We start from the raw sequence: 27,190 nt of genomic DNA on the forward strand, positions 1-27,190 counted from the left end.
GAGGTGTCGAGCTACCTGTAAGGTGCCGAGCTACCTGCAAGGTGCCGAGATGACTAGGTGCCAAGCTACCTGTAAGGTGCCGAGCTGACCAGGTGCCGAGCTACCTGTAAGGTGCCGAGCTGACCAAGTGCTGAGCTACTTGCAAGGTGCCGAGCTGACCAGGTGTCGAGCTACCTGTGAGGTGCCGAGCTGACCAGGTGCCGAGCCATGATTGCGCTGCATCAGCTTTGTAATGCCGGTCACCCACTCCTACAAGAAGCTACTAGGAGCTCGACCTTCGGGGGCAACACTACTAACTTTAGGTCACCAGCTCACATGGGAGCCTTGGAAGGCTCGACCGGTAAGGGCGCCTATGTAGTCTGTTGGCTGCCAGCTCCAGCGGAAGCCACGAAGAGCTCATCTTTGTAGGGGGACCTTGCGGAGAGGACTGTTGAGGCTTTATCTGAATTGAAAGTAAGGTTGGTAGAGCTACTTAATCTGTTAGCTCCCTGCATAGTCTTTGAGTTCATAAAAAATGTAAACTATAAAGCGATAGCTTCAATTTCTAAGAAGTGAGAACTTAGCTTTGGTAAGATGAGAACTTACCTTTTGTAGGATGAGAACTTAGCTTTTTGTAGCATGTTCCCACAGACGGCGCCAATTGATGTAACCGTTTCTGGTCACGTACCAGTTTTTGTGATGTATCAATTTTTTTTGGCAAAGTACCTCGTTATTTGACCTGGTGGTGAAGTGCCTTGGTGATGAGCTACTTGGAGGTGAACTCCCTGGTGGTGAGCTCCCTGCTGGAGAGCTACATGGTGACGAGCTACTTGGTGGCGAACTCCTCGGTGGAGAACTGCCTGGTGGCGAGCTCCATGGTGGAGAGCTACTTGGTGGCGAACTCCCTGGTGGAGAACTGCCTGGTGGCGAGCTCCCTGGTGGAGAGCTACTTGGTGATGAACTCCCTGGTGGAGAACTGCCTGGTGGAGAGCTGCTTGGCGACGAGCTCCCTGTGAGGTGGCGAGCTGCCTAGTGGCAAGCTGCTTGGTGACGAGCTACTTGGTGGCGAACTCCCTGGTGACGAGCTCCCTGTGAGGTGGTGAGCTGCCTAGTGGCAAGTTGCTTGGTGACGAGCTCCCTAGTGACGAGCTCCCTACTAGGCGGTCTGTGACTCAGAGAATGGTGGAGCTCCCTGGTGCAGCGCAACCCGACTGCCCTCTGCATGAGGTGATCTTCTTTCCTTTGTAGGCAATGGGAGCTGAGGGACTTGCGAGAACTCCATCTTTTCCTCCTCTTTCTAGGCGGCGGGAGCTGAGGGACCTGCGAGAACTGAATCGGAGGACCTAGGGGTATTTTCCCGGCGAGGACTCTCCGACGCTTAGGTTAGCACTCTGATTGTAGAGAGCTTGAAGATGATATTGGAGAAATGAGAGAGCTAGAGAGCAGGGATTACCTCCATTTTTCCATTCTCTCCTCTCCCCTTTGGGGGGTGAGGTCTTTATATACTGGAGTCTTCGCGGGTTAGGTGGGTGAAAAGCCCTCAAACAGTAAGACTCATCACATCCCATCAGAACCGGGGTACGATGGTGAACTCCTCGAGGTTGTCAGGCTGGCGCTTGTGTCAGGCGGCCAGGTCGGCACCTATGTCAGTTGGCGGGTCGGTGTCTAGGCCAGGTTGTCAGGCAGGAGATCTTCCTGCGATACGCCAAACTACTCTTCTGTACCGAGCTACCCTACAAGTGGCGAGCTGCCCAGGGGAGCTATGCCGAGCTGCCTGGCTCCTTGGTGAACTCTTTGGTGAGCTACCGAGCTCCTTGGCGAGCTCCTTGGTGAGCTACCGAGCTCGTGGGGTATGCATGCCGAGTTTATCGGTGGGCGTCTTATGGGCGGTTAGGTCGGCCAGGTCGTGTAGGCCGCACCAGGCCGCGCAGGCTGCGCGCAGGCCATGCAGGCCGCGCCAGGCCGCTTGTAGGTCGCGTGCAGGTCGCGCCAGGCTGGCCAGACCGGTGCCCGGGTGAGACACCAACTTAGTAAGTTGTTGCCTGGTTGTTTGCTTAGTTGTCACGAGGTGCCACGTGTCGCAATTTCACTGGAGGGCCGAATCTGCCTTCATCAGACATCATTATTGAAGTGCCATTGTTGTTTCATAGGGGTTGAACATGGTTTTCATTCATGCATCCCAGTTTCATTCAAAATGTCAATCATGTGTTTATGCTGGCTTAAGAAGATGCTTGAGTTTGAACGAACCACCTCAATGCCAAAAAAATATGTCAAGGGTCCAAGGTCCTTGATGCTGAAGCACTCATTGAGGTAAGATTTAAGGGAGGTACGACTTGGATCATTTCTTGTGATGATGAGGTCATCTACATATACAAGGACTGCAATAAAGGAGTTGTCTTGTTTGCTTGTAAAAAGTGAGTAGTTTGCCACTGATTGGGTAAAACCGGCATCCAAGAGCGCGTGAGTGAATTTTTGGAACCACATCCGTAAAGCTTGTTTGAGGCCATATAAGGATTTTTGGAGTTTGCAAACTCGTTCATCGTCATCTTTGGCAAATCCGAGAGGGATGCGCATGTAAACATCTTGGAGCTCACCATGGAGAAATGCATTGTTTACATCAAGCTGGTGAAGTTCCTGACACTTGGCAACAACCACTATGAGTAGGCAACGAACAGTAACAATCTTTGCTATAGGTGCAAAGGTGTTTTGGTAGTCAAGGCCTTCGACTTGATTGTAACCTTTTGCCACCAAATGGGCCTTGTATCTCTCAATACTACCATCAACTCTCAACTTGATCTTGTAGACCCATTTTGAACCTATGGCCTTCTTTCTAGGTGGTAAGTCTACAAGTGTCCATGTGTTATTGCGCTCAAGTGCTTCAATTTAGGTTGTCATTGCCTGTCGCCATTTGGGATCATTGACAGCCTCAGCAAAGGAAGATGGTTCTATCTCTGAGGAAATCATAGCTAGACAAGCACTCGAGCTGGTGACCGCATTAGCAAGAGAATGTGGAAGTTGGTAGTTATATGAGTGCAAGTAGGTGGAGACTTTCCGAGGTCTACACAGTCGTGGGCTAGGTTGGGTTTAGACTTGGTTATTTTCTTCAATAGCTATTTCTGGGCTGCCACCGGTTGTACTTGTAATTGGTGGTGGTGTTTCATGCATGTCATGGACCAATGGATCAGTTGATATGGTTGAATCATGGTCGGATGCAAGTAATGGGATGACGGGATTGGTTGATGTTGAGTGTGAAGTCTGAAATGGAAATTGATACTTTAGATTTAAATGTCAAAAGATAAGTCCAAGTGCATCTCGTATGACCATCAACAATGGTAACAAAGTAATGTGCGCCTGTATGTAATGGAGTCTTGTACACTCCCCACAAATCACAATGTATCAAGTCAAAAGGTTGAGCAGCCCGAGAGTGTTGAACAAGAAATGGTATCTTGAAATGCTTGGCCCTGTGGCATGCATTGCAACAGTTGTTTTGAGGAAGGGTAAGAGTTTTTGGAATGAGAGAAAGGCACTGTGATGAGGCATGTCCAAGTCATCTGTGCCAAAGTTCTTGGCCTTTATTCGAAGTTGCAGAAAACATAGCAGAATTATCTACAAATCCAGCAGCGGTAAAGTAATACAGTTCGTCCACGAGTTTACCCATTCCAATCACGGTCCAAGAGACAAGGTCCTGGAGAACACAAAATGAAGAAAAGAACAGAACAACACATTGCAACTCCTTTGTAAGTTTGCTAACAGAGAGTAAGTTGCTGTGGAATTTCGGGACATGTAAAACATGATTGATGTTCAGGTTCGGTCCAAGATTCACAATTCCGTATTGAGATGCAGTTGTGATTGTCCCATTCCGAAGATGAATTGGTTTGGAAGAATGTAGTTGTGTGCGACTAGATAACAATGATGCATTGGAAACCATATGGTCGAAGGCACCGCTATCTAGAATCCATCCAACGGAAATGCTAGAATGCTTACCAGAAAGATTTACATGTGCAACTAATTCATGGTTCTCTTTGCTTAAAAGACCCATCAATTAGTTGTATTGCTGGATGTTCATACCAACGATTGGTGATTCATCATCATTAGTGTCTGCATTAGCACAAGAACTCTGTTGTTGAATCTTGTTAGTCTTTACAGAGCGATTTGGTCTGCCTTTCTCCCATTTGGCAGGGTATCCTACAAGTTTATAACATTGCTCCCTTATGTGTCCAGTTTTCTAGCAGTGATCGCAAATGTACTTGGAACGATTGTGATTCTTAAAGGAGTATCAAGGCATGGATCTTGATATACTATTCATTGCATCAGCTTCAGGGTTGGGTGGTCCACGAAGAGAGAATGACAACTGGTGGCGTTCCTCTTGGATTACAAGAGAATACGCCTTATTGAAACTCGGTAATGGATCCGATCCCAGAATGTTTGATTGAATGATGTTGAAAGATTCATTTAAATCCATCAAGAATTGGTGGAGTTTTTCTTTTTCACGATCAGCAATGAAATCCTTAAAGGCTCTACAGGTGCACTGAGGGAGATCGGTGAGGCTTCCAATTCATCCCACAACCCTTTGAGTTTTGTGAAATACCCTACTATGGTTAGGTCTCCTTGCTGTAGGATTGCCAAGTCCCATTTCAACTAATGGAGCCGCGGGACATTGCTCTGCGCAAATCTTTCTTCTAACTCTTTCTAGATTTCAGAAGCTGAATCAATGAAGGTTACACTTTCGTGGAGTTCTTTGGCTTAAGAGTTGAACAGCCAAGAAACCACCATGGAATTACCTTTAACCCAAGCGTTTTCTTCTGGTGATGATCTTGGTGGTTATGGCAAAGATCTGCCCACAAATCGGTATTTATTCTTTTCTCTCAATGCATTCCTCATGGCTCATTGCCATATCTGATCATTGTCTCCAGTCAAAGGAAAGGATACAAGAATGCTCCTTGGGTTATCAGATGGGTGTAAGTAATAAGGAAATTGGATCAAATTCCATGACCGTCACAGTTGGAAACAACGGCGGGTGTAACAAGAAGGAGAAGGAACACAGTGATGGGAGACAAGAAGAAGAGAGAAGAAAGTCGGAGATCGTCTCAGTAGTGAAAGGCAGCAGTGGAAGGAATTATAGGCTTTGATACCATGTAAAAATTAAAACAGAGTCTGAATGTTCATCGCACGTATTTGGGAGCTCATCGCGAAAGGGTGGGACCTCATTGCATGACTTCTTGTATTGAAAAGTGTGAATGTTTGAGATATAAATACAATTAGTGTTAGTGTAACCAGCTTGTAACTGATTTATGCAAGCGGTAGGTGACACGTGGTTAGCCAAATGTCTTACAACTAATTGTTTATTCTAACAGTTATGTTAAGGTTGATTAAAAGGAGTCGACATTCATGCCTCCTATTGGATAGGGTGTTCTCAGTGGATGATATTTCCGACACGTTTTGCTCCACCATCGGTGGTGCCGCCGTTGCCGCCTACTAATTCATCGATGGTGCAACAAGGGGAGGATTTTAAGATGAACCAGAGCTTGTTCGAGTGGGCTTTTCAGAGGTTTTGTCAAGAAGCTTTTTCGGTTGCCGCAACTTCACCTTCTGCTACTACAACTTCTTAGGTTTCTATGCCTTTCTCTTCTCCCAAAACTTCAGAGAGACGGGGAGAGAAAGGCAGTCGATGGGGTTTTGTCTGAGGAAGAGAGACAAATTATGTTTGGGCGGGAAGGGAGAATACAATGTAAAATTTGAAATTGGGGGTTTTGAAGAGCCAACGAGATGAATTTGTTTGTTGCATATGTGTCTTTTAGGCACGAGTCAAAGGACACGTGGCACTCTTAAGTTGTGTGAGGACAGTTTGAGGAGGCATGATGTGAGGAGCAGATCCAGACTCGCCGATGGGATGAATTTTCCGGTTGCACCTGTGTTCTTTAGGCACGAATCAAAGACGCGTGGCACTCCTAAGTTATGTGAGGACGGTGTGAGGAGCTGATTTGGACTCATTTTTAAGTGCCTATTGAAGTACTTTCTTGATATTTTCTTTCCATTTTTTTCCTCTCTTTTTTCTTGAAATAATTAAATAGTCTCTTTTTCACCTACTTTTTGCCATTTCTCGTTGCCTTCATCGTTCTCTTAAGCAACAACGGCGTCCCCAAGAAGAAATTGATCCAGGTTTGTTTCTGATGGAAGGTGATTTGGTCCGACCTCGTAGCACGGGGACACGTGAACACAACCTGTCATAAGTGATAATGCAGAGTGACAGCCTAACCAAAATTCGGTGTAACGAATTCGCCGGAGCCCGGCCGGACAACTCAGTGGATGTGGTAACTCGTCGGGAAGTAACATCTAGCTCACCCTGAATCCTCTCTAAGGGAGGAGCGCCCCGAGCTCCCTCCAATTGAGGAGTCCCGAGCTCCTCCCAAGACCTGAGCTCCTCCCAGTGAGCCCCGAACTCTTCTTTCCTGAGAAGGGAACACCCCGATCTGCGACTAAGTACCCCGAAGTGGAAACACTTCGAATCAGCACCATCAACACTGGTCCATACTTTCCTAAGGCTCGCCTCAAGCATAAGCACCTCGGCGCACCCCCAGTACCCCGGTGTAAGGTAGCTCGGCAACCTGCAGGAAAGATCTGCCTGACAACAGTACCTACCGAATCTGGAGGCTACACCCACGTCTCTCATCAGGCGGCATCGTACCTGCCATTTCTGCAAGATGTGGCACGCCTGACAGGTCCGTACCCTGCAACGGGTACCTGCATCCGCCACCTCGGCTGTGGCAATAACGGATGTGGCAGAGGCGGTTACACCTGATTTGACAGACCTCCAATATAAAAGGACCCTGATCCCCAAGGAGCAAAGGTACTGAACTTGCGCCATCTGCACTCTTATCTCTCTCTCTCTCTTTGCATTCTCTACAGTTCTCTCAGAGTTCTAACTTAGGAATCGGAGTGTTCCCGTCGGGTGAGCTCCCCGGGAATTCTTCACTTTCTTCTTCATCTCAGGTACCGTCCATCACCAGCTAGGAGCCAAGTTTCCGCCAGCTAGGAGTGTCCGGATAGCGCTGCATCATTTGGCGCCGTCTGTGGGAATGCTTCAAAAAGCCTTCCTCCAATCTCTGCAACTCTCAAAACTCAGCATCAATGGCTTCCTCTAGCAATGCCGGACGAGGTGCAAACCAAAACCCCCTTGAGGAGCAACCCTAGCTTCTCACTGTCTGCATTGGACAGTTCACCATCCCCCTCTCTACGGACAGAGTTCCCAACCTGAATGTGCCTCAGATAGTGGCACCTGTGAACGTTCCACTTCCTTCCACGATTGGAACAACCTTCACTGAACCCTCCATCATTCCTCCGGTGGCCAGCCAAGTGCTGCATCCAGTTTCCCAGTATCAGTATCAACAGCAGTTTCCTCCACTGCCTCAGGCCCAACAGTCGCTCCCTCCTCGGCATCCAGCCACGCAGCAAGCCAAGCCTCGCCGTCGGAACGAACGTCCTTCTCGCCGGGGAGAGACCTCGGCATCGTCTCACGACAGGAAAGAGAGACTAGCTACCCCTCCCTCGCAGCCTACAGCTAGGTCGGGGGCCTCTCACCCAGTTAGGCCCGCGTTGCCTCATCATTCACAATTTGAGCTCCCACTTGCCGAAAACCAGTTCGAAGTACTGGCCGCAGATTTGAGGCAAGGCCCCTCAGTTCGTAGCTACCAGCAACAGTTTGAGCGCCTCCCTAGGCCCTTCAAGCTCGGTAATACAGAGGCCAGTAGTACTAACGCCGAGCTAGCAAAGAAGCAGTGGAAGCGTCATCGAGCTCGCCGAGCTATCACTCACGATTTGCCCGAGATCAAGGGTAAGAAAGGGTAAGCTCGGGTGAAGTAAAAGCTACTCCACTTCTCTCAGTTCCATCCCCCCTATCTCTATAACTCCTTGTTGTTCCTATGCCCAAGGACTTTAAAGTTCCCCCGTTGGATAAGTATGACGGATCCTTCGATCCGAATGACCATGTTTATGCCTTCCAGTCCCAGATGCACTTGGCGAGGGCCAGCGAGTCCTGCATGTGCGTGGATTTCTCCACCACCTTCAAAGGGGTGGCTCGCACATCAGCCATTCCGAGCTCCAATGGCAGAGAGGACGAACTACACGCCCCTGAACGCGAAGTGGTCCGAGATCCTTATGGCGATCAAGGATGCCCCGTATGTGAAGTGGCCACCTCGGCTGAAGGCGGATCCTAGTGTAAGAAAAAAAAAATTTGTATTGTAAGTTCAATAAAGACCACGGTCATAGTACAGAAAATTGTAAAAACCTCTGCGACGAGATAGAGAAGTTCATCCGTTGCGGATACTTAAGAAATTTTGTACAGAACAATAATAATAATAATAAAGCATGTCGGCAGGGGGAGCAGAGTAGAGATGCTCCCGAACCCAGCAGGCAAGCAGAGTAGCCGCAGAGGCAGCCCCATGAAGAAAGACCAGTTCGGGGAACTATTCATGTGATTGTCGGAGGTTCAATCGTCGTGGGCTACACCTCGACTGTAGCTCGAGAATCAGCTCGTGAGGCTGCCAGGGAAGAGAAGAATCCCCTGAAGCAGCCAAGGACGGATGACCCGATCTTCTTCATAGAGGATGATGCGCGCGGGGTCCACTACCCCCACGATGACGCGCTCGTCATAAAGATAAAGATCAATGACTTTGAAGTCAGGTGTGTCCTCATTGACTCTGGCAACTCGGCAGATATCCTTTTCAAAGCAGCATTCGACAAACTTCAGCTCCAGGAGAGCGATCTCAAGCTTGCGAGCACTCCCTTGGTAGGTTTCAACGGAGAGGAAGTCAAGCCCCTGGGAAGAGTCACCGTACCTGTGGAGGTTGGCACCTGGCCTAGCATGGTAAGGCTCAACCATGATTTTTTGGTGTTCGCAACTCCCTCCCCGTACAATGCCATAGTAGGTCAGCCCATCACCCATGCCTTACATGCGGTGGTCTCCACCTACTATCTGGCGATGAAGTTCTCTATAGACTTTGGAGTCGGGGTGGAGCAAGGCGATCAACTTGAGTCCCACAAGTGCTACGTCACCGCCCTCAAAGGAAAAGCCAAGGTGGTAGACGACCTCGAGCTGGAGTGACCTGCGGAGCAGTGCGAGGAGCGAGCTGCACCCACCGAAGAGACTGTCTTCATCCCAGCATCGACAGAGGACCCAGCTCGGGCATTTCAGATCAACGCTTCTATTGATGATCCTTTGCAATACCAACTAGTTAGTTTCTTACTTGAAAATTTAGATGTTTATGCATGATCCGTGACAGAGATGCCCGGCATAGACCCTAGCATCATAACTCACAAGCTGAATATTGATCCTATAGTTAGGCCCGTTAGACTGAAGAAACGCAACTTAGCCCAGAGCATTGGAAAGTAGTTGACGAGGAGGTTGGGAAGCTCCTCACAGCCGACTTCATCAGGGAAGTCCATTACCCGAGCTGGGTGGTCAACCCCGTTCTGTTAAGAAAGGCTAACGGTAAGTGGTGCATGTGCATCGATTATATCGACCCGAACCGAGCTTGCCCAAAGGACTGCTTCCCACTACTCGGGATCGACCGTCTGGTGGATGCGACATCAGGGCATGAGTTGCCAAGTTTTCTTAGATGCCTATTCGGGCTACAACCATATCAGGATGGACCCAGCTGACAAAGAAAAGACTGCCTTCATAGCCGAGCTCGACCTGTATTGTTACAAGGTCATGCCCTTTAGGTTAAAAAATGTTGGGGCAACCTTTTAGAGACTTGTAAATAAATTATTTGAGCCATTGATTGGCAGAAAAATAGAATGTTATGTAGACGACATGGTCATTAAAACCCAATTTTTACATGATTTAATACAAGATTTGCATTCATTTTTTGAAATTCTGTGTAATTTTAACAAGAAATTGAACCCGAATAAGTGTGTCTTTGGTGTCACATCGAGTAAATTCCTAGGGTACATCATCAACCGGCGCAGCATTGAGGCTAACCTGGACAAAATTTAGGCTATCCTAGAAATGGGACCACCCCGGAAATTGAAGGAGGTTCAGAAATTGAACGGCCGTATAACCGCTCTGAGCCGTTTCATGTCCAAATCGGCAAATCGCTGCTTGCCTTTCTTTAAATCAATAAAAAGCAAAGTCTTTGAATGGACCGAAGAGTGCCAGCTCACGTTCGACGAGCTCAAAAAGTACGTCGCCAGCATCCTAGTCTTAACTCAACCCGAAGAGGGTGATATTTTAGAGTTGTACCTCTCGGCAAGTGACGAGGTGGTCAGCTCGGTACTAATAAGTTAAGTAGATCGGGTCCAACGACCCATCTATTATGTTAGTAAAGTGTTGTAGGGAGCAGAGACGAGGTATCCAGAGATAGAAAAGTTGACCTATCCACTTTTCATTGCACCCCGGAAGCTCCGTCCATACTTCCAATCTCACACTATCATCATCCTTACCAACAAACCTCTAAGGCAAGTCCTTCTCAAGCCCGAGGTCTCCGGAAGGTTGACGAAGTGGGCCATCGAGCTCAGTGAGTATGATCTCCAATACAAGTCGCGAACTACTATCAAGGCCCAAGCCTTAGCAAATTTTGTCGTAGAATGCACCTTTAGCTCCGAAATCCCCAGGTCGGTCGAACACGAGGCCCCCAGCTCAGATGAACCTAAGGTTTCCAGGCCGATTGAGCTCGAGCACCGTGAAGTAGCAACCAACGCGACATCTCTCCTAGTTAGACCACGCGCGAACTGGGATGAAGAGCCCTAGATCCTTCACGTAGATGGCTCGTCAAACCAATAGGGCAACAGACCTGGGATCGTTCTTTACGGGCCAAGCGGTGTGAAACTGGAGTATGCACTATGCTTCGAGTTCGTGGCATCCAACAACGAAGCGGAGTACGAGGCGTTACTAGCCGGGCTGGCTCTAGCAAACGAAGTGAAAGCCACGCACATTGTCATCTGCAGTGATTCTCAGCTCGTGGTCAACAAGGTTACAGGTGAGTACGAAGCTCGCAAGCCAACCATGATCTTTTACTTAGCCAAAGTAAGAGGGGCTCTGCTCAACTTCCAGTCACACTTCATCCGACAGATCCCAAGATCAGAGAACGCTGAGGCCGATGCCCTATCCCGGTTAGCCAGCACCGGTGATAACACCATGAGAACCGTGTATATAGAGAACTTACCTCGGCCTAGCATTCTCGGGGGGGCAGAGGAGGTCGCTCCCGTCATTCAAGCAAAGCTGAGCTGGATCGATCCGCTCACGAGCTCCCTGCTACACGGAACCCTCCCTGCAGATCGTCATGCTGCTAGAAGGGTAGAGCATTAGGCATCCAAATATGTCATGATAGATGAACGGCTGTACCGAAGATCCTACACGCTCCCCTATCTGCGTTGTTTGCGACCCTTTGAGGCCGAGCTTGTCCTCCGCGATACTCATGAGGACCTGTGCGGCGGACACTTGGGGGGCAGGGCCCTCTCCCATAAAGCATGCGACAGGGGTATTACTGGCCAATGACGAAGGCAGACGTGACCGAGCTCGTCAAAAAATACGACAAGTGTCAGAAGCACGCCAACATCCATCACCAGCCTGCCGCCGACCTAAAATATCTTACTAGCCCGTGGCCATTCACACAGTGGGGGATCGACATACTCGGGCCATTCCCACCAGCAACAGGGCAAAGAAGGTTCTTAGTGGTGGCAGTCGATTATTTCACCTCAGTGGCACACCCTCAAGCAAACGGTCAAGCGGAAGTCACGAAAAGAGCAATCCTCTCCGAACTAAAGGCTTGCCTGGACCGAGCTAAGGGACTATGGGCAGACGAGCTGCCCAGCGTATTATGGGCTTATCGGACCATAGTAAAGACTACAACAGGCGAGACTCCCTTCAACCTCACTTATGGCACTGAAGCAGTCATCCGAGCTGAGATCAAGGTCCCCACGCTACGACTAGAAGCATATGATGACAAGGCAAATGAAGATGAGCTACACACCAACCTCGACCTACTTGACGAGGTATGGGACCTCGCATATATCAAGACTACGGCCTACCAACAGAGAGTAGCTTGATACTATAACGCCAAGGTAAAAAAATGGAACTTCCACGTCGGAGACCTGGTTCTTCGTAAAGTTATGGTGTCTGAGCCCTGTGTTGGTAAGTTCGAGCCAAATTGGGAAGGACCCTACCGAGTAAAGCAAGTGCTCGGGGAAGGTACTTACAAGCTCGAAACCCTAGAAGGGAAACAAGTTCCTCGGGCATGAAACATTGTCAACTTAAGGCAATATTACCCATAATCGCCGAGCTGAGTGAACTACAACTCGTTCTCTGAGCCTAAGGGCCAAAATGCCGAGCTAACAAAAAGACCTTGGCACTGTAAGACCCAATCTCCTCTTCGGCATGGGCAAACACCAGGAGGGGGTGGACCGTAGTTGCTCCCAGAGCCTAAGGCCCAAAACGCTGAGCTAACGATGACCTCGGAACTATAAGACCCAGGCGCCTCTTCGACATGGGCAGACTCTAGGAGGGTGTGACTAAGTCACTCCCCCAGCCAAAGGGCTAAAACGCCGAGCTAACTAAGGGCGTTGGCACTACATATGACCTAACCGCCTCATCAGCGTAGGCTTAGTATGCCAAGGACGCAAGCAGCTCGGGTGTGGACCCTACGGTGCATAGCCCACCTCGGCATACAACAGGTCGGACCCGCTAGGGACAACCATCAATTCAAGTAACCTAGGAGTAGACAAGTAACCTCGGTGTACGCTATAAGAACCACCCCTACAAAGTTATGGGAGACAGTTCGGGGTGACGATAGTTGAGAAACCCTACTTCGTGCACTTAACTCTGATAGCTCGGATAAAACAATCATTTCGGCAAGTGACAACACTTGGAAAAAAACAAATTTCATTAATGGAGAAACTAAAGCTGAGCTCGCAAGCTCATAGTACAAGGACAACTATTTTGGCTTGTCGTTTCTACTCGGGACCTCCTTGGGAGCTTCGGCCAGGTTGGTGACATCTACCTCGTCGTCGCCACCCTCCTCTTCGAAATCCGGATCCTTTGTAGCTTGTCGGGCTACATCATTCGTGATCCTTGAAGTGGTGATGGCACTTGTGTCGAGCTTGGGGTACGTGTGCCTTATCAACCACCTGCTAAACTTGAAACACTTATGATAGGCCTCCCCCAGCATGGTATCGAACCTATCCGACTTGACATAGTCCATGACGGCCTTGACCTTAGTCTCCTCTCTGGCCTGGGTGAAGATCTCGGTTTTTTCCTCAATATCAGCCTTGAGGAACTCCACCTTGTGTTTCATGACTCCCTTATCCTGCTTAGGCCTTTCACCTCGAGCTCTAAGGCCCCCTTGTCTGCCTTGAGGGCGTTCACCTCGCTCCTCAGCCCGTCCCTCTCGCGTGCCAACTCTTCTTTCTCCGCCATCAGTGCTTCGATGACGTTCTTCTGAGCTGAAGCATCGCTCTCCAGCCGATAGATTTAGTTATGAGCTACCCTCAAATCGGTGTGGGCTGCTTGAGCCAAGTCCTCGGCAGCCAGAGCCCGCTTCAGGTGCCTCTCGGACTGAAGGGTCAAGGCGTGCACGGCGGAGTTCACCTGACAAGAGAAGATTGGATAGAACCAAAGAGATAATGACAAAAAAAGGGGGGAGAGAAGTCTTTATAACTTACCACCATTGTGTGGGTAGAAGCTCGGGCTCCGAGCTGAGCAGGAGTGAGGTCGGCTCAAACGGAGACCTCTTCGGCGTAGACAGCTCCCTTACTCTTTCGAAGGCTGCACTGAGGGATCAGGATGCTCCGGGCTCCCTCTTGACTCCCTGTGCTGGAAATTTCCGTCTCGGCTATGCGAATGGGCTCGGCGGAAGCTTCAGCTACTGCATCTGCGGCCTCGGTGGTGACCTCGGGCTCCACAGCTTCCTTTGGAACAGGCTCTACCGATGTCTCGGGCTCCCGAGGTGGTAAGATCTCCTCCAAATCGATGATCGGAGGTACATCAGGGAGCTCAGGCTTAGAGGTAGGAGCCTGGGGAAGCTCGGACTCGGAGGTGGGGGCCTGCGGGGACTCGATGTGAGTCTCTTGGTAGCTTGCTTCTTCCTCCCCTTTATATGGCTGAAAAGCCTCTCTCCCTTGAGCTTCTCTTCCTCCATGGGTCCTGCAACAAAGCTTGGCGTTAGCAACTCAAAGGTACAAGCTACTAAGGTAAAATGCTTAACTCTAGGTAAGACGACCTACTCGGGCTCAAGTCGGCCTGTATGAGCTTGTTCTGGGCGATATAATCCTTGTAATTAAACCCGGGCTTAGCCCATGACTGGAGCATCTCCCTTATCTTCTTGTCTAGGATAACACTGGGGTCTTGAACAGCCGCTCTCCAATGAGTGGGGAAGGGCCACCCCGCGGTGTTTTGGACTACAAAGTAGTCCTGCTTCCAAGCCGGGAGTTTGCTGGGAAGCTTGTGTGTAACTTGAAACTTGGGCGAGGGGACAGGTAGTAGGCCTGCCTGTGCTCGGGGAGAACGCTTGAAGCGCTCTTCTTTATTGAGAGAATTGAACACAAAATATCTAAGTCTAAAGGGAGGGCGTAATAAAAGCAGAGGGGAATGGTCCCGACCACATTACGAATGGAGTTCGGGTGAAGCTGGTCTATTGTGGCGTTGAAGTGATTCAAAACCTCTATGATAAGGGGGTGGAAAGGAAGACGGAGCCTGGCTACGAGCTGCTCCTGGAATATCACGATCTCGTCAGGACCATGCTCCCATGGGAAGTTACCCGCAGGCAGACTGTAGGTATACTCCCTAGGTAGGTTATATTGCTGGATAGGGTGTCGGAACCTCTCCAGGGTCATGGTGGAAGGACTGAACCTATCTGGCATCCGACCTCGGTGAGAGGTGGACGCCAGATTACCCGAGGCCTCCCGCACCTCGTGAGACTGGACTTCGGTAGGGTCATCCTGATCCGAGGTACCCACCTCGGGCTCATCCAATTGACTATCGAAACTAGACATGGCGAAAAATGAAAACGAACTGGAAGGAATAAGGAAACTAAAAGAAAAGCTAAGGGGACTCACCAAGGAAAAACAACCGAACTGGAGAGACTTGACCCGATCTAGAGACCTCAGACGCGAGCTCAAGACGAATGCTGAGAACTTGACCCGGGTTGCCCTTGATTGAGCCGAGCAGTGAACTGGTCGACCAATGAGCTGCCTGACAAGAAGGCCTAAGCTCCGAGCCAAATCCACCCGTCACACCACAGACTCCCTGCGTTGGGTCAGAACCCCCAGCACGGGGAGTGGGGGACAATTGATGAAGGGTGATTTGTTCCGACCTCATAGCACGGGGACACATGGACAGAACCTGGCATAAGTGACAACTTAGCGTGACAGTTTGGCCATAACTCGGCATAACGAACTCGTCGGAGCGCGGCCGGACAACTCGGTGGATGTGGTAACTAACCGGGAAGTAACATCTAGCTCACCCCGAATTCTCTCTAAGGGAGGAGCACCCCAAGCTCCCTCCAATTGAGGAGTCCCGAGCTCCTTCCAAGACCCGAGCTCCTCCCAGTGAGCCTCAAACTCTTCTTTCCTGAGAAGGGAACACCCCGATCTGCGGCTAAGTACCCCGAAGTGGAAACACTTCGAATCAACACCATCAACACTCCGGTGTAAGGTATCTTGGTGCAAAGTAGCACCTCGGTGCACCCCCAGCACCCTAGTGTAAGGTATCTTGGTGCAAAGTAGCTCGACAATCTACAGGAAAGATCTACTTGACAACAGTACCTACTGAATCTGGAGGCTGTGTCCACGTCTCTCGTCAGGCGGCGTCGTGCCTGCCATTTCTACAAGATGTGGCATGCCTGACAGTTCCGTACCCTGCAACGGCTGCCTGCATCCGCCACCTTGGCTCTGGCAGTAACGGCTGTTGCAGAGGTGGTTACGCCTGATTTGACAGATCTCCAATATAAAAGGACCCCGATCCCCAAGGAGCAAAGGTACTGAACTTGCGCCATCTGCACTCTTAGCTCTTTCTCTCTCTCTCTCTCTCTCTTTGCATTCTCTACAGTTCTCTCAGAGTTCTAACTTAAGCATCAGAGTGTTCCCGCCGGGCGAGCTCCCTGGGAATTCTTCACTTTCCTCTTGGTCTCAGGTATCGTTCGTCACTAGCTAGGAGCAAGGTTTTCGCCAAATAGGAGTATCCGGATCGCGCTGCATCAGTTTCTATGTCTAATTTCCTCCTTTCTTTTTTCTTTTTCATTTTTCTCATTTATTTGTCTCTGTGAAATGCAACGGTGCATTTTCCAGTGGTGGCCATGACTTTGATCGCCATTTCTCCTTTCAACTTCTTTTGTTCTTCAAGCAGTGGGAGCTACACTAGTTGTGAGTGGGTACACCAATTGTATTTTTTTTTCTATAATTTTCATTTTCCATGGAATAATATCTTATGGAATATAAGTGCTTATTGGAATATGCACTTATTTAAAAGCACCTCTTCAAGCAGTGGAAGCTACACTAGTTGTGAGTGGGTATTTGTTTTTTCTAGTTGAAAAAAGCACCTCTCCAAACACTCATATAATTGCTTATTGAAATAAGCACTTATTTAAACAATGAGGTTGTATTTAGTTTGAAAGAAAAAGTGGGGAAAAGAAGGGAAAAGTGGGGAAGGAAGTGAAAGGTAGGGAAACCTATACTTGCCTAAACCTCTCCCAAACATCCCCTAAAACCCTAATATATATGCTTTTTCTATCCGTGCTTATCCATTTACAATTTACAATAAAAATATTAAAATATATCAGGTTAATCCTCCCCAAACACCGCGTAAGAGGCTAAGACAAGCTAGAAGCTACTCGATGTCTTATTACTAATACACAAACTACATGGGGCATTTTAATTAATATAGTTAAATACAGGATGCGTGTTAGTAAATGATCCAAATTTTAACAAGGGGCAGTTAATTGGGCTAGACCTACTTAACTACTTTTGATTAATTGAGTAAGACAGCTTCTCCAAAATCTTAGACTGGCCCAGGACCCAAACCTCATCTCCAAGTTGCGTATAGGCTGGTCCAGGGCTGATCTTGGCCCAGTCCAAGAGCTATAAAACCAAGGTACCTCAGTTGATGACTGCACCTTTTTCAATTTATTATATGTGGGGAAATAGAATGGTCAATTCAGACCTTCCTTGAGATTGAAAATTTGAAACTCACCAGTTCTCTTCTCTACACTTAGGGATGTCAATGGTTGGGTTAAACGGTAAATCTGGCTTGACTCGGCCCTATAGGGTCAGGTTAGGATTTTAGTTCTTTAACCTGAGTCAGATTCAGGTTTTGGCTGACCCGCCACACGGTCATGATATCCTCTATATATAAAAAGTATTCTTGTAATTTTTTTGATTTCTAATTCCGTAGTCATCAAATTTAGGATTTATTTACATTTTTAAATAGAAAAAGTAACATCTTAAAATCTATAAAACAAATTTCTAATTTAAATTAATGATTTTTAAGTTTTCAAAACGTGTTAAAAAAATATAATTGAAATGCTATGAATGGGATAAAATCTAATTAGATTGAATTTGAACACTGAACGGTCAGATTAGAATTGAGGCAAACCCATGCTTAACCCGAGCCGTTGACATCCCAACCTAGATATTAAGGCTACCCGACAGATAGATATTGGCACATCATCTAAAACTTGACGAAATCTATTTTTGTATGGTTTTAATGGAGAGAAATTATTGTGGAGGAGACGACTGGTAGAAGGAGTTGGTACTTGGTACAGATAATTGAGGTTTGACTTTTCAGGCCAAGGATCCTGATCTCCCATGTGGCAGCCCATTGGACTTTGACTGACCATAGCCCATAGGTGACTCACCCACGGCTCCGTGGCCCGTGGTCCGGAGATGCTCTCTTTTTCTTTGAATAATTGAACCACGACCACGAGTCCAAGACCCAGTCCTTTATAGTGGCCAGTGGATCCAACAAACGAGCCTCTACAGTATTCACCGCAATTGAATGATCGAAGGGATGGGGCGGCCCATTCATTCTGATTTCTGACCAGGTCCATTAATTAATATATTTGGCTCCTGTATCTGCCTCGAACTCGATCATCTTCCTCTCCTTCATACAACTACAAGCGCACTGAACAAAGAAGGGAAAATGGTGATCTCAGGCGCTGGCGAGGTGTCTACCAAGTCTGCATCGGATTTTGACCGAATGAAAGAATTGAAGGAATTTGATGACTCGAAAGCTGGTGTTAAAGGACTCGTAGACTCTGGGATTGTGAAGGTCCCTCGTATATTCATCGACCCATCACTTAAATCCGATGAGAAGCTGGTTATTTCAAGTGAGAAACGTTCTACGATTCCGGTCATAGACCTGAGTGGCATCCACGAAGATGCTGTTCGACGGAAAGACGTCGTCGACCAAGTCCGACATGCATCGGGGACATGGGGCTTCTTTCAGGTGGTGAATCATGGAATCCCTACCAGTGTTTTGGATGAGATTCTTCAAGGGGTTCGTAGATTCAACGAGCAAGACGTTGATGTAAGAAAGAGATTTTACAGTCGCGACACCAAGAAAAAGGTGGTTTACAATAGCAACTTCGTTTTGTATCAGTCAGCAGCAGCTAATTGGAGGGATACCTTGTATTGCGTCATGTCTCCTAATCCTCCGAGCCCTGAAGAAATTCCTCAAGTGTGCAGGTACGTGTTGAACCCAATCACACATCAAGTAACTATATATTCCTTTACAAATTAAAAACAACAAGCACAATTTATCACAATCATCCAATCTGAAATGTTTTGTTTCCTTTCTGTGCTCTGTTTTCTCACATCTACTCCAGGGAGTTGGGGTTAGACTCAGGGTTTAGTTATATATGGGTATCCCAGTTCCCAAGACGGGGGCAACTATGGATGCTTTCATGTGAGAGCACTTCTGTGTTTACCCGTGGTTATGAAATCAGCCGTGAAACGTCCGAGAACACAGAGTACAAGACTGGGTGAAGCCCGGTCTTGATGCTTTAGTTGTGAGTAACCTTACGCCTTTAATTTTAATATTAATAATTTTTATCTAAAAATACTTATAAATTTAAAAATAAAGCATGTATAAGTTGTACTCAGTTTGGTTCAGTCCAGTTATGAATGTCATATTGCTTTTGGTCCCAAAGTTATAAACCTCAAGTTTGAATTTAGATTAATTTAATTATAATTAAAAAAAGTTAATTTATAGATTAATTTAATTATGACTATAACCTAATTTTTTATATTTACAAAAAATTGTAACATTCATCCATTGATAAAGTAAAATAAATAAAGCAGAACACTAACAAATAATATGGAAAAATAATTATTTTTATTAAGTAATTGGCAGTAATTTATATTTTTCTAAAAAATACTATACTTAATCTAAATTACTAAATTATTTTTATAACAAAGTAATAAAATAAAGATTAATTATTATAAACAGCATTGCATCCCTTTCTTAAATATGTTATTTGAGTTTCCCTAAACAAATCCCATGCATCGCACGGGTTCCCACTAGTAATTAAGTTAAAACACAGAGGTTTTAGGCTGTATTTAGCAATGGAATTCACAGTACTTTTTGTGCTTAAATTGTAGAGATATAATGATCCAATACTCAGGGCAGGTTGAAAGATTGGCAGTTACATTGTTGGAGTTACTGTCTGAAGCTTTGATGCTTAAACCAAGTCACCTAGTAGACATGGGGTGTGCCGAGAGTCATGCCATTTTATGTCATTACTACCCTGCCTGCCCAGAGCCTGAATTGACAATGGGAACCAGCAAGCATGCCGACAACGATTTTATGACCATCCTTCTACAAGACCAGATTGGTGGCCTCCAAGTGCTGCATCAAAACCACTGGGTTGATGTGCCCCCTCTGCGTGGGGCTCTAGTAGTCAACATTGGAGATCTTTTGCAGGCAAGTCTTCGTGGTTGTCTTTCTCTGTATGATTTTATTTCCACATTCATGGGTGGGCTCAATCGATCCATCCTACAATAGGGCTTGGATTTTTCAGTGTTTTTGACTTTAGGTATTGGTGCTTTGACAAAAACACAACAAAGTTTTGTTTGGATGCAGCTTATTTCAAATGATAGACTTAGAAGCGTGGAACATAGAGTAGTTGCAAACAACGTAGGCCCCAGAGTGTCGGTGGCTTGCTTCTTCCCTACATCGGTTCAGGAATCCATCAAGAGGTATGGCCCAATCAAGGAGTTGCTATCAGAGGAGAATCCCCCTATTTACAGGGAAATTACGATCCCAGAGTTTAGTTCATACTTCTATTCAAAAGGACTTGATGGCAGCCCTATGTTAGATCATTTCAAGTTGTGACGACTGACGAGACGTCGTCTATACATTCATATATTTACCTCTTCGTCTCTCTACTCTACTCGTTGATTGATGAGAATGCGTAAGTTCAAGCACATGAAATTGTTTTAGTCTACTGTTTTCGATGCTCGTGGTCGTGGTCGTGGGTGGCGTTCGGACTTAACCGAAGCACTATCCTAGTATCCTATGGTAAATTTGGTTTTTTAAAGAGTAGAGATAAGAAAACTCTAATTATAGAATAAATTTGTGGAAAAAAGGCAAATTATTTGTATTTATTGGATACCTGTGCCTCATGATGTTTTTAATTTAAGTTCTTCACAGATTGTTCGGTGTTGATTTTATTCAACGAAATGTAATAGGATTTTTGAACTACATTTTAAGTTTTTAACAGATACATGTACCTTATACAGGTACACCTGAAAACTATGAACTTTCATTCATTATTAAGTTGATCGAAGTGATCAGAAAAGGAGTCACGGAAAAATAACCAGGGATATGAAGAGCTTTCTTCTAGGGGTGTCAATGGACCGGTTTGGGGTTGGACCCAATTCAAATCAAAATCAATTGGGACGGATTGCACAGACCACATATTGTATTGGACCAGTTCAGACTAAATAGTCTAAAGTTTGGGTTGGAACCAGTCTAAATTAAAACCAATTCGGACAAAGTAGACGGTTTAGACATTGAATTGGACTGGTCCAAAATGGTCCATAGTATTTATTGGACCTGATCCAAAATGGTCCATAGTCAGACCTAACTTGGGCTACCTAAGGGTTAGGCTTAGGCCCAACATGAAAAATAGAAAAGCCCAACCATTTGAGCTTATTTCTAGCCCTAACTCCTAAGCCTAGCCTGAGGGCCGAAAATTATGAGTTGGGTTGGTCTGGGCTCAAGTACACCCACCTAATTTGCATCCCTATAGTTTCTTTACTTTTTCATTGTATTTCTATCATTAATAAAAATAGTGCTATTTGTCATACTTATTTTTTAATATGATGAACATACATAATATTAAAAATATATTAGAGATGCACCTAAATGATTTTTTTATAAAATTTCTATACTTTTAGTAGTTTTTGTGTCTCTATCTTTTAAAAGTTTTTATTATTTAATTATAACATCATAGGTTGACCCATTTGACCTAAAGGGTTGAACCATTGGCCCATCACTAGAATAGGAAATTTGTTTCATTTTTGGGTCAATTTTAAACTATGTATTTTATTTTTGTTATTAATAAAAATACTTCTTGCTTATTATACTTATTGTTGTTTAATATGATACATATATAATATTAGATATGTGCCTAACTTTTTTCACAAAATTTTGTAATTTTTGTAATATTTATTTGTTATTTATTTTAAAATTTTTATCTTTTAACTATGGAATTATTGATTGATTCATTTGAAAATTGAAATGGATGGTTGAACTTACTTATCCACCACTCGGACAAAAATGGTGGTTTATTTTCATGTTGGTTTTGAAAAACATGTTTTATATTATTAAAAATATTGAACATAAATTTAATGAGTAAAATTTATTGGTGGGAAGCAAAAGTACTTCAAATAAAGTATATGATGATAGAGAATGGAAATTAATCGATGGAAAAATTCAGTGTAAAGGTCCATCGATTTAAAACTGCATAGACCGTTGGGATTTTTTAAGTGAAAATGGATCTAAAAGTACATTGATTTTATTGACATGTCATTTACATTGATTTTTTATGTAACTTTAACATGGAAAACAAATGGCTGCGAAAGTGGACCGGGTGTAGAGTTTTACACTGGAAACAAATGGATGTAAATGCAAAATAATGGTTGAGTTTTATATCGATTCACATTTACACCTCAATCAAACATAACCTTAATGAAGGGGATTCTTTTTGCCCACACACTTATAAAGGGTCCAAATTCATAAATAGGGATATTTTGGTCAAGAAAAGTCCAAAAAGCTCATAATTTAATTTACCATTAATTTAGGATTTAATGAGAGAGAATGAGAGTTATTACAACAAATATAGGATTAATGAGAGGGAATGAAATGAATTTAAAAATAGTAATTTGAATAAACACTTTTCATTGAAATAAGCTCCAACTTCGGACTTCTTTTCAAGCACTTATTTGATATTTTCTTTCCATCATTGTCCCTCCTTTTTTCTTGAAATACCCATAATACCCCTCATCAAACATGATAAGGTTTCACCTACTTTATACCGTTTCTCATTCCCTTCCCAATTTAGGTTTATGGTCCATTTTCCTCTTTTTTTTTTCTCATTTTTCTCCTTTATGCATCTCATTGAAAGGCAATGATGCATTTTCCAGCGGTGGCCAATCACTTTGGCAGCCATTTGTCCCTGTTTACAGATTCATCAGCTCAACTTCTTTTGTTCCGGCAGTTGCATGCACCAGTTGTGAATGGGTACATCAATTATATTTTGGATAAATTTCTTAAACTACCCTTATGATTTAGCTAATAGACTAAGTGTACCTTTACTTTTTGAAAATTGACTGAAGCTACTCCTATTGTTTCTGACAATTGACTAATACTTAAAATAAGAAAAAGGGGAAAGAAACGCTGGTTCATCAAACCCTGGAAGTAGAAAGAATGGCCCTAACAGTCTTAGAAGCAGATCTAAAGATAATTTTCTGACTGTTTTAAGAGAACTTAATGGGAAAATCTCAGATCCAGTACGCAGACTCCACGTTGAAGACTTGGGCTCCATGCTCCTTCCTCTTCTTATTTTTCTTTTTCTTTCTCCCCTGTTCTGCCACCACTGCTACAACTTGAACCAACGGCAGTAGCTGCTTCCTTTCTCCCTCATTCTTCCTCTTCTACTTTTTCTTTCAGGTGGTTTAAGAACTTGTCATTGACGATAAACCTCTCCATCTCTTCTCTAAGGTAAACGGGTAGATGACCTTCTAGAGTTCGCTTCCACTTCTAACATCCATTCCATAGAAGCTCTCTAAAGTCTGCCTCCACTTCTACGATTGTGACTTCCTCTGCGTCCTCTCTCTCAAAACCAAAGCCGTCTATCTTGCCAAAGATGAAACGAAGATCTGCAAAACCAGGAACTTCTTAGGCACTTCATGAGCAACTTAATTGGCTGACCTCCTAGTAAACGATATCATGATCTGAGAGAAGTTGGAATACAGACGGTCAATGTTAGTGATCATAAATCGGAATGTTGAACTGTCATCATAGGCTGTTAGTCACCTAGTCCGAGATGTATGGCCGGGTTCAAGAGTTCGAGAAAAACCTGAACTCTTGAGTATATATGTTGTAAATATTTGTTAGTTTAGTTTCTAATTTATCTCTTGTACATATCTATGTGTTAGTTTTTCCCTTTTAGCAGATCTCTTGTATGTGTATAATAAATACACAACACGATGGAATGAAAAAGATATCAGAAATTCATCATCCTTTCACAGGCTAATAGCTTTTTCTCTTCCTAGGAATTTAGAGGCTTTGGAGGTGAAATGAAGGTTGCCGAAGATGCCAAATCAGTCAACCTTGTAAAAACTCAGGCTCCAACATTCTCTATTCTTTCACCAAAAATGACATCTAAGTTCTCCAGGAACACTGATTTCTATAGCTCCATGGGAATCGAGGGAGGGGGTAATATTGGGTTTTAAAAGAATTTTAAACACCACGTGGTCTCACGTGTATACGGGTTTTGACAGAATAATAACGGATGCTAATGGTAAGGGAAGTATTAGTCAATTGTCAGAAACAATAAGGGTAGCGTCAGTCAATTTTCAAATAGTAAGGGTACACTTAGTCAATTAGCTAAACCATAAGGATAGTTTAAGAAATTTAACCTTATATTTTTCGGTTAAATTCATCATTTTATTTATTTTTTGAATAATCACTTATGGAATAAACAACTCATCAAATGTTCAATACAAAAAGATTATTTTAAAAATAAGTAATTAGAAAAAACACCTCTTCGAACATATTATTTTACCCCTTGAACATACTATTTGGAAATGTTGAGTTCAATTCGAATTATCTCATGAAAAATAATTTTCAACTTCAAAATAATATTGAAGCAGTACAAATAAAAAATAAAAAATTAATAATTAAAAATGACTAATTAATAAATGAAACAATTAAAATTTAAAAAATAAGTAATGACTATAAAAATATTAAAATAATTAATAATTAATAAAATATTAAGATAATTAATAATTAATAATAATAATAATTATTATTATTATTATTATTAATACTCAATCGCCACTATAACTTGCAATGGCGGTGGCAAGAAGACAGGGAGAGAGATAGAGAGAGAACCGCTACTACAAGTTGCATCAATGGTGGCGAGAAAACAAGGGAGAGAGAGAGAGAGAGAGAGAGAGAGAGTGAGAACATGCCATTGCTGAGAGTTGCAGTGACGATGGTATGAAGATGAGAGAGAAAGAGGTTGAATGGGTTCACGAGAGAGAGAGAAAGAGAGAGAGCTCGAAAAGAAGAAGAAAACATGAATGACCTAGTTTTTTTTTGTTGAGGTTAAATAGGGGTGAAGCGTGTCATTGTGAAAAGAGTTGAAGGGTAATTTTGACCATACACTAGCTCTGAAATGCGTCTGAGCGCGTTAAAAGTCGGCCCGCGCACTATCGTTTTCAGATCTGAAAACAAAATTAAGATCAATTTTAAGAAGATACACCAAATGGGTTTGAGATCTAAAAAGCAACGTTTTCAAACCTCAAACGTCTGAAAAGTGCTATCAAACACCACCTGCTCTAACAAAAATCCCCCAAAACCCAAATTTATCTACATTTTCCATTTGTGTTTATCCATTTACAATAAGAAGTAAAAATTATCAAGAATGAAGTAATATTGTTAAGCCCTCCCACACACCGCCTTAGATGGGTAGAAGCTAGAAGTTACCGGGGTGTCTTAATAATATACAAACTATAGCAGGTGTTTTAATTAATATTATTAAGTACAGGGTGTGTTTTAGTAAATAATCCAAATTTTAACAAGGGGCGGTAAATTGGGCAAGCCCTTCTTAACTACTTTTGACTGATTGAGAATAGGACAAATTCTCTAAAATACTTCGATTAGGCCTGGGTTCAAACTTCATTCCAAATAGAGTATACGGTGGTTTAGGGCAAATCTTGGCCGAATACAAGCTATAAAAACATGGTCCAGTCCAAAATATTTATTAGATTGGATTGGACATGATGCATTCATAATAAATTTATATTGAATTGGGTTAGATTAAGCAAATATTTGGTCCATTGATATAAGATAAGAGCATAGGTGCTAATGAACCAGGGGTTGAAACCATTCTAAATCAAAATGAATTTGAACAGATTGGACGGTCCAAACATTGAATTAGAGCCGATCCAAAATATCCATTGGATTGGATTGAATTAGACCTGGTCCATTTATAATGGACTCACATTGGCTGGATAGCATTGGACCAAATCTAATCAAATTGACACTCCTATAGGCAAGGTTCAAAGTATCAGAAACACTATGCATATCGAAAAGGCAAATTTAAGAGACATATCGGGATATGCCTTGGATATGCATGGATACAGATGAAAAATTAAGATACGCATGGAAATGCTATAAATACTCCAATAAGTCATAAATAAACATCAATATCACTAAATATAAGACACAAATGATCTATTTATGCATAAAAATAACATATTTTAGTGGGTTTTATGAAAAAAACATTATAATCAATATACGGGAACAGAAACATACTATCTAATAAAATACTTAATTCAGCTATAATCTTCCAAGTTCCATTCTAATAGATCAAGTAATTATTTTGCATGTTTCATTCTAAAATTAAATTAAAATTAAGAAAAGTAAATATGTAACAGAAAAATTGAATGCATTTATGGACATAATAGATCAAATAATTATTTTGCATGATTCATTCTAATTTTCTAAAAACTAAATAATTATTTATTTTTATTTAAATAATTATATTGCATGCTTTACTTTAAAAATTAAACTAAAATTAAGAAAAAGTAAATATGTAACAAAAAATTGAATGGATTTATGGACATAATAGATCAAATAATTATCTTGCATGTTTTATTCTAGAAATTAAACTAAAATTACAAAATTTAATATGTAACCAAAAAATTGAATGGGTTTATGGACATAATAGATCATCCATATATTTACTGTAGATATTTATTATTAGAATTTAGATCATAGAAAAAAATTAGAGAAATAAATAAATATTTATAATCAAAAATAAAAAATAAAAAAAAAATCAAATTAAAAATTTTACATGATATTTGAATATAATGATGTATGGAATTATGGACCATGTTAGATTTGTCTTAGCTCTACAACATACTCAACCTATAGAGTTAGATCACATAATATAAATAAATAAAATATATATTATTATGAAAATTAAAAAAATAAATTATTTAGAAGAAATTTCAATTGATCTATGGACATGTTAGATCATCCATAGATCTACAATATAATGAATTTGTAGAGGTAGATCACAAGAAAAACCTAAAATTTTCATTTTTTTTCAGATTTTTTACTTTTTTGGAATTTCTTCAAACATTCACAAAGATCTACATATAGCAGCAAAATAAGTGGGATTTTTTTGCACAAGAATAGCAGATCAACATGCATAAAGATGTTTCTAAGCATCCAAACTAAAAGAAACCCAAAAACATTGGCTGAAAATGTGAAAAATTTGAAGAAAAACAACTTATTTTTACTCCTTTTTCACAACCTTGAAAAACTTGTTGAATCTTGCAAGTTTATAAATATTTTGGTAGATTTTTGCAAGATTTGAGTTTCTCTGAAGGTTGAGAAGCTTTCGGGAGGGTTTGGGGAAGAAAGAGGGCTTTTGAAATGGGTTTAAAAGCCCACTTTCGAAACCATTTATATTTGCAATTTTCA

At 43.4% G+C, this 27,190-nt stretch overlaps 1 protein-coding gene across 1 annotated transcript; it reads left to right on the top strand.

Moving 5' to 3' along the window:
* Positions 1-17,938: 17,938 nt before the first annotated feature.
* On the top strand, positions 17,939-20,666 carry LOC104600846 (1-aminocyclopropane-1-carboxylate oxidase homolog). Its single transcript, XM_010263985.3, has 3 exons — positions 17,939-18,651; positions 19,567-19,888; positions 20,048-20,666. The coding sequence occupies exons 1-3, from the start codon at positions 18,107-18,109 to the stop codon at positions 20,297-20,299; spliced, it is 1,119 nt and encodes a 372-aa protein (XP_010262287.1). The 5' UTR covers positions 17,939-18,106; the 3' UTR covers positions 20,300-20,666.
* The last annotated feature ends 6,524 nt before the right edge of the window (positions 20,667-27,190 follow it).

The sequence above is a fragment of the Nelumbo nucifera genome, chromosome 3 (genome assembly GCF_055504915.1).
Source record: "Nelumbo nucifera cultivar China Antique chromosome 3, China Antique-T2T, whole genome shotgun sequence".
Classification (NCBI taxonomy): domain Eukaryota; kingdom Viridiplantae; phylum Streptophyta; class Magnoliopsida; order Proteales; family Nelumbonaceae; genus Nelumbo; species Nelumbo nucifera.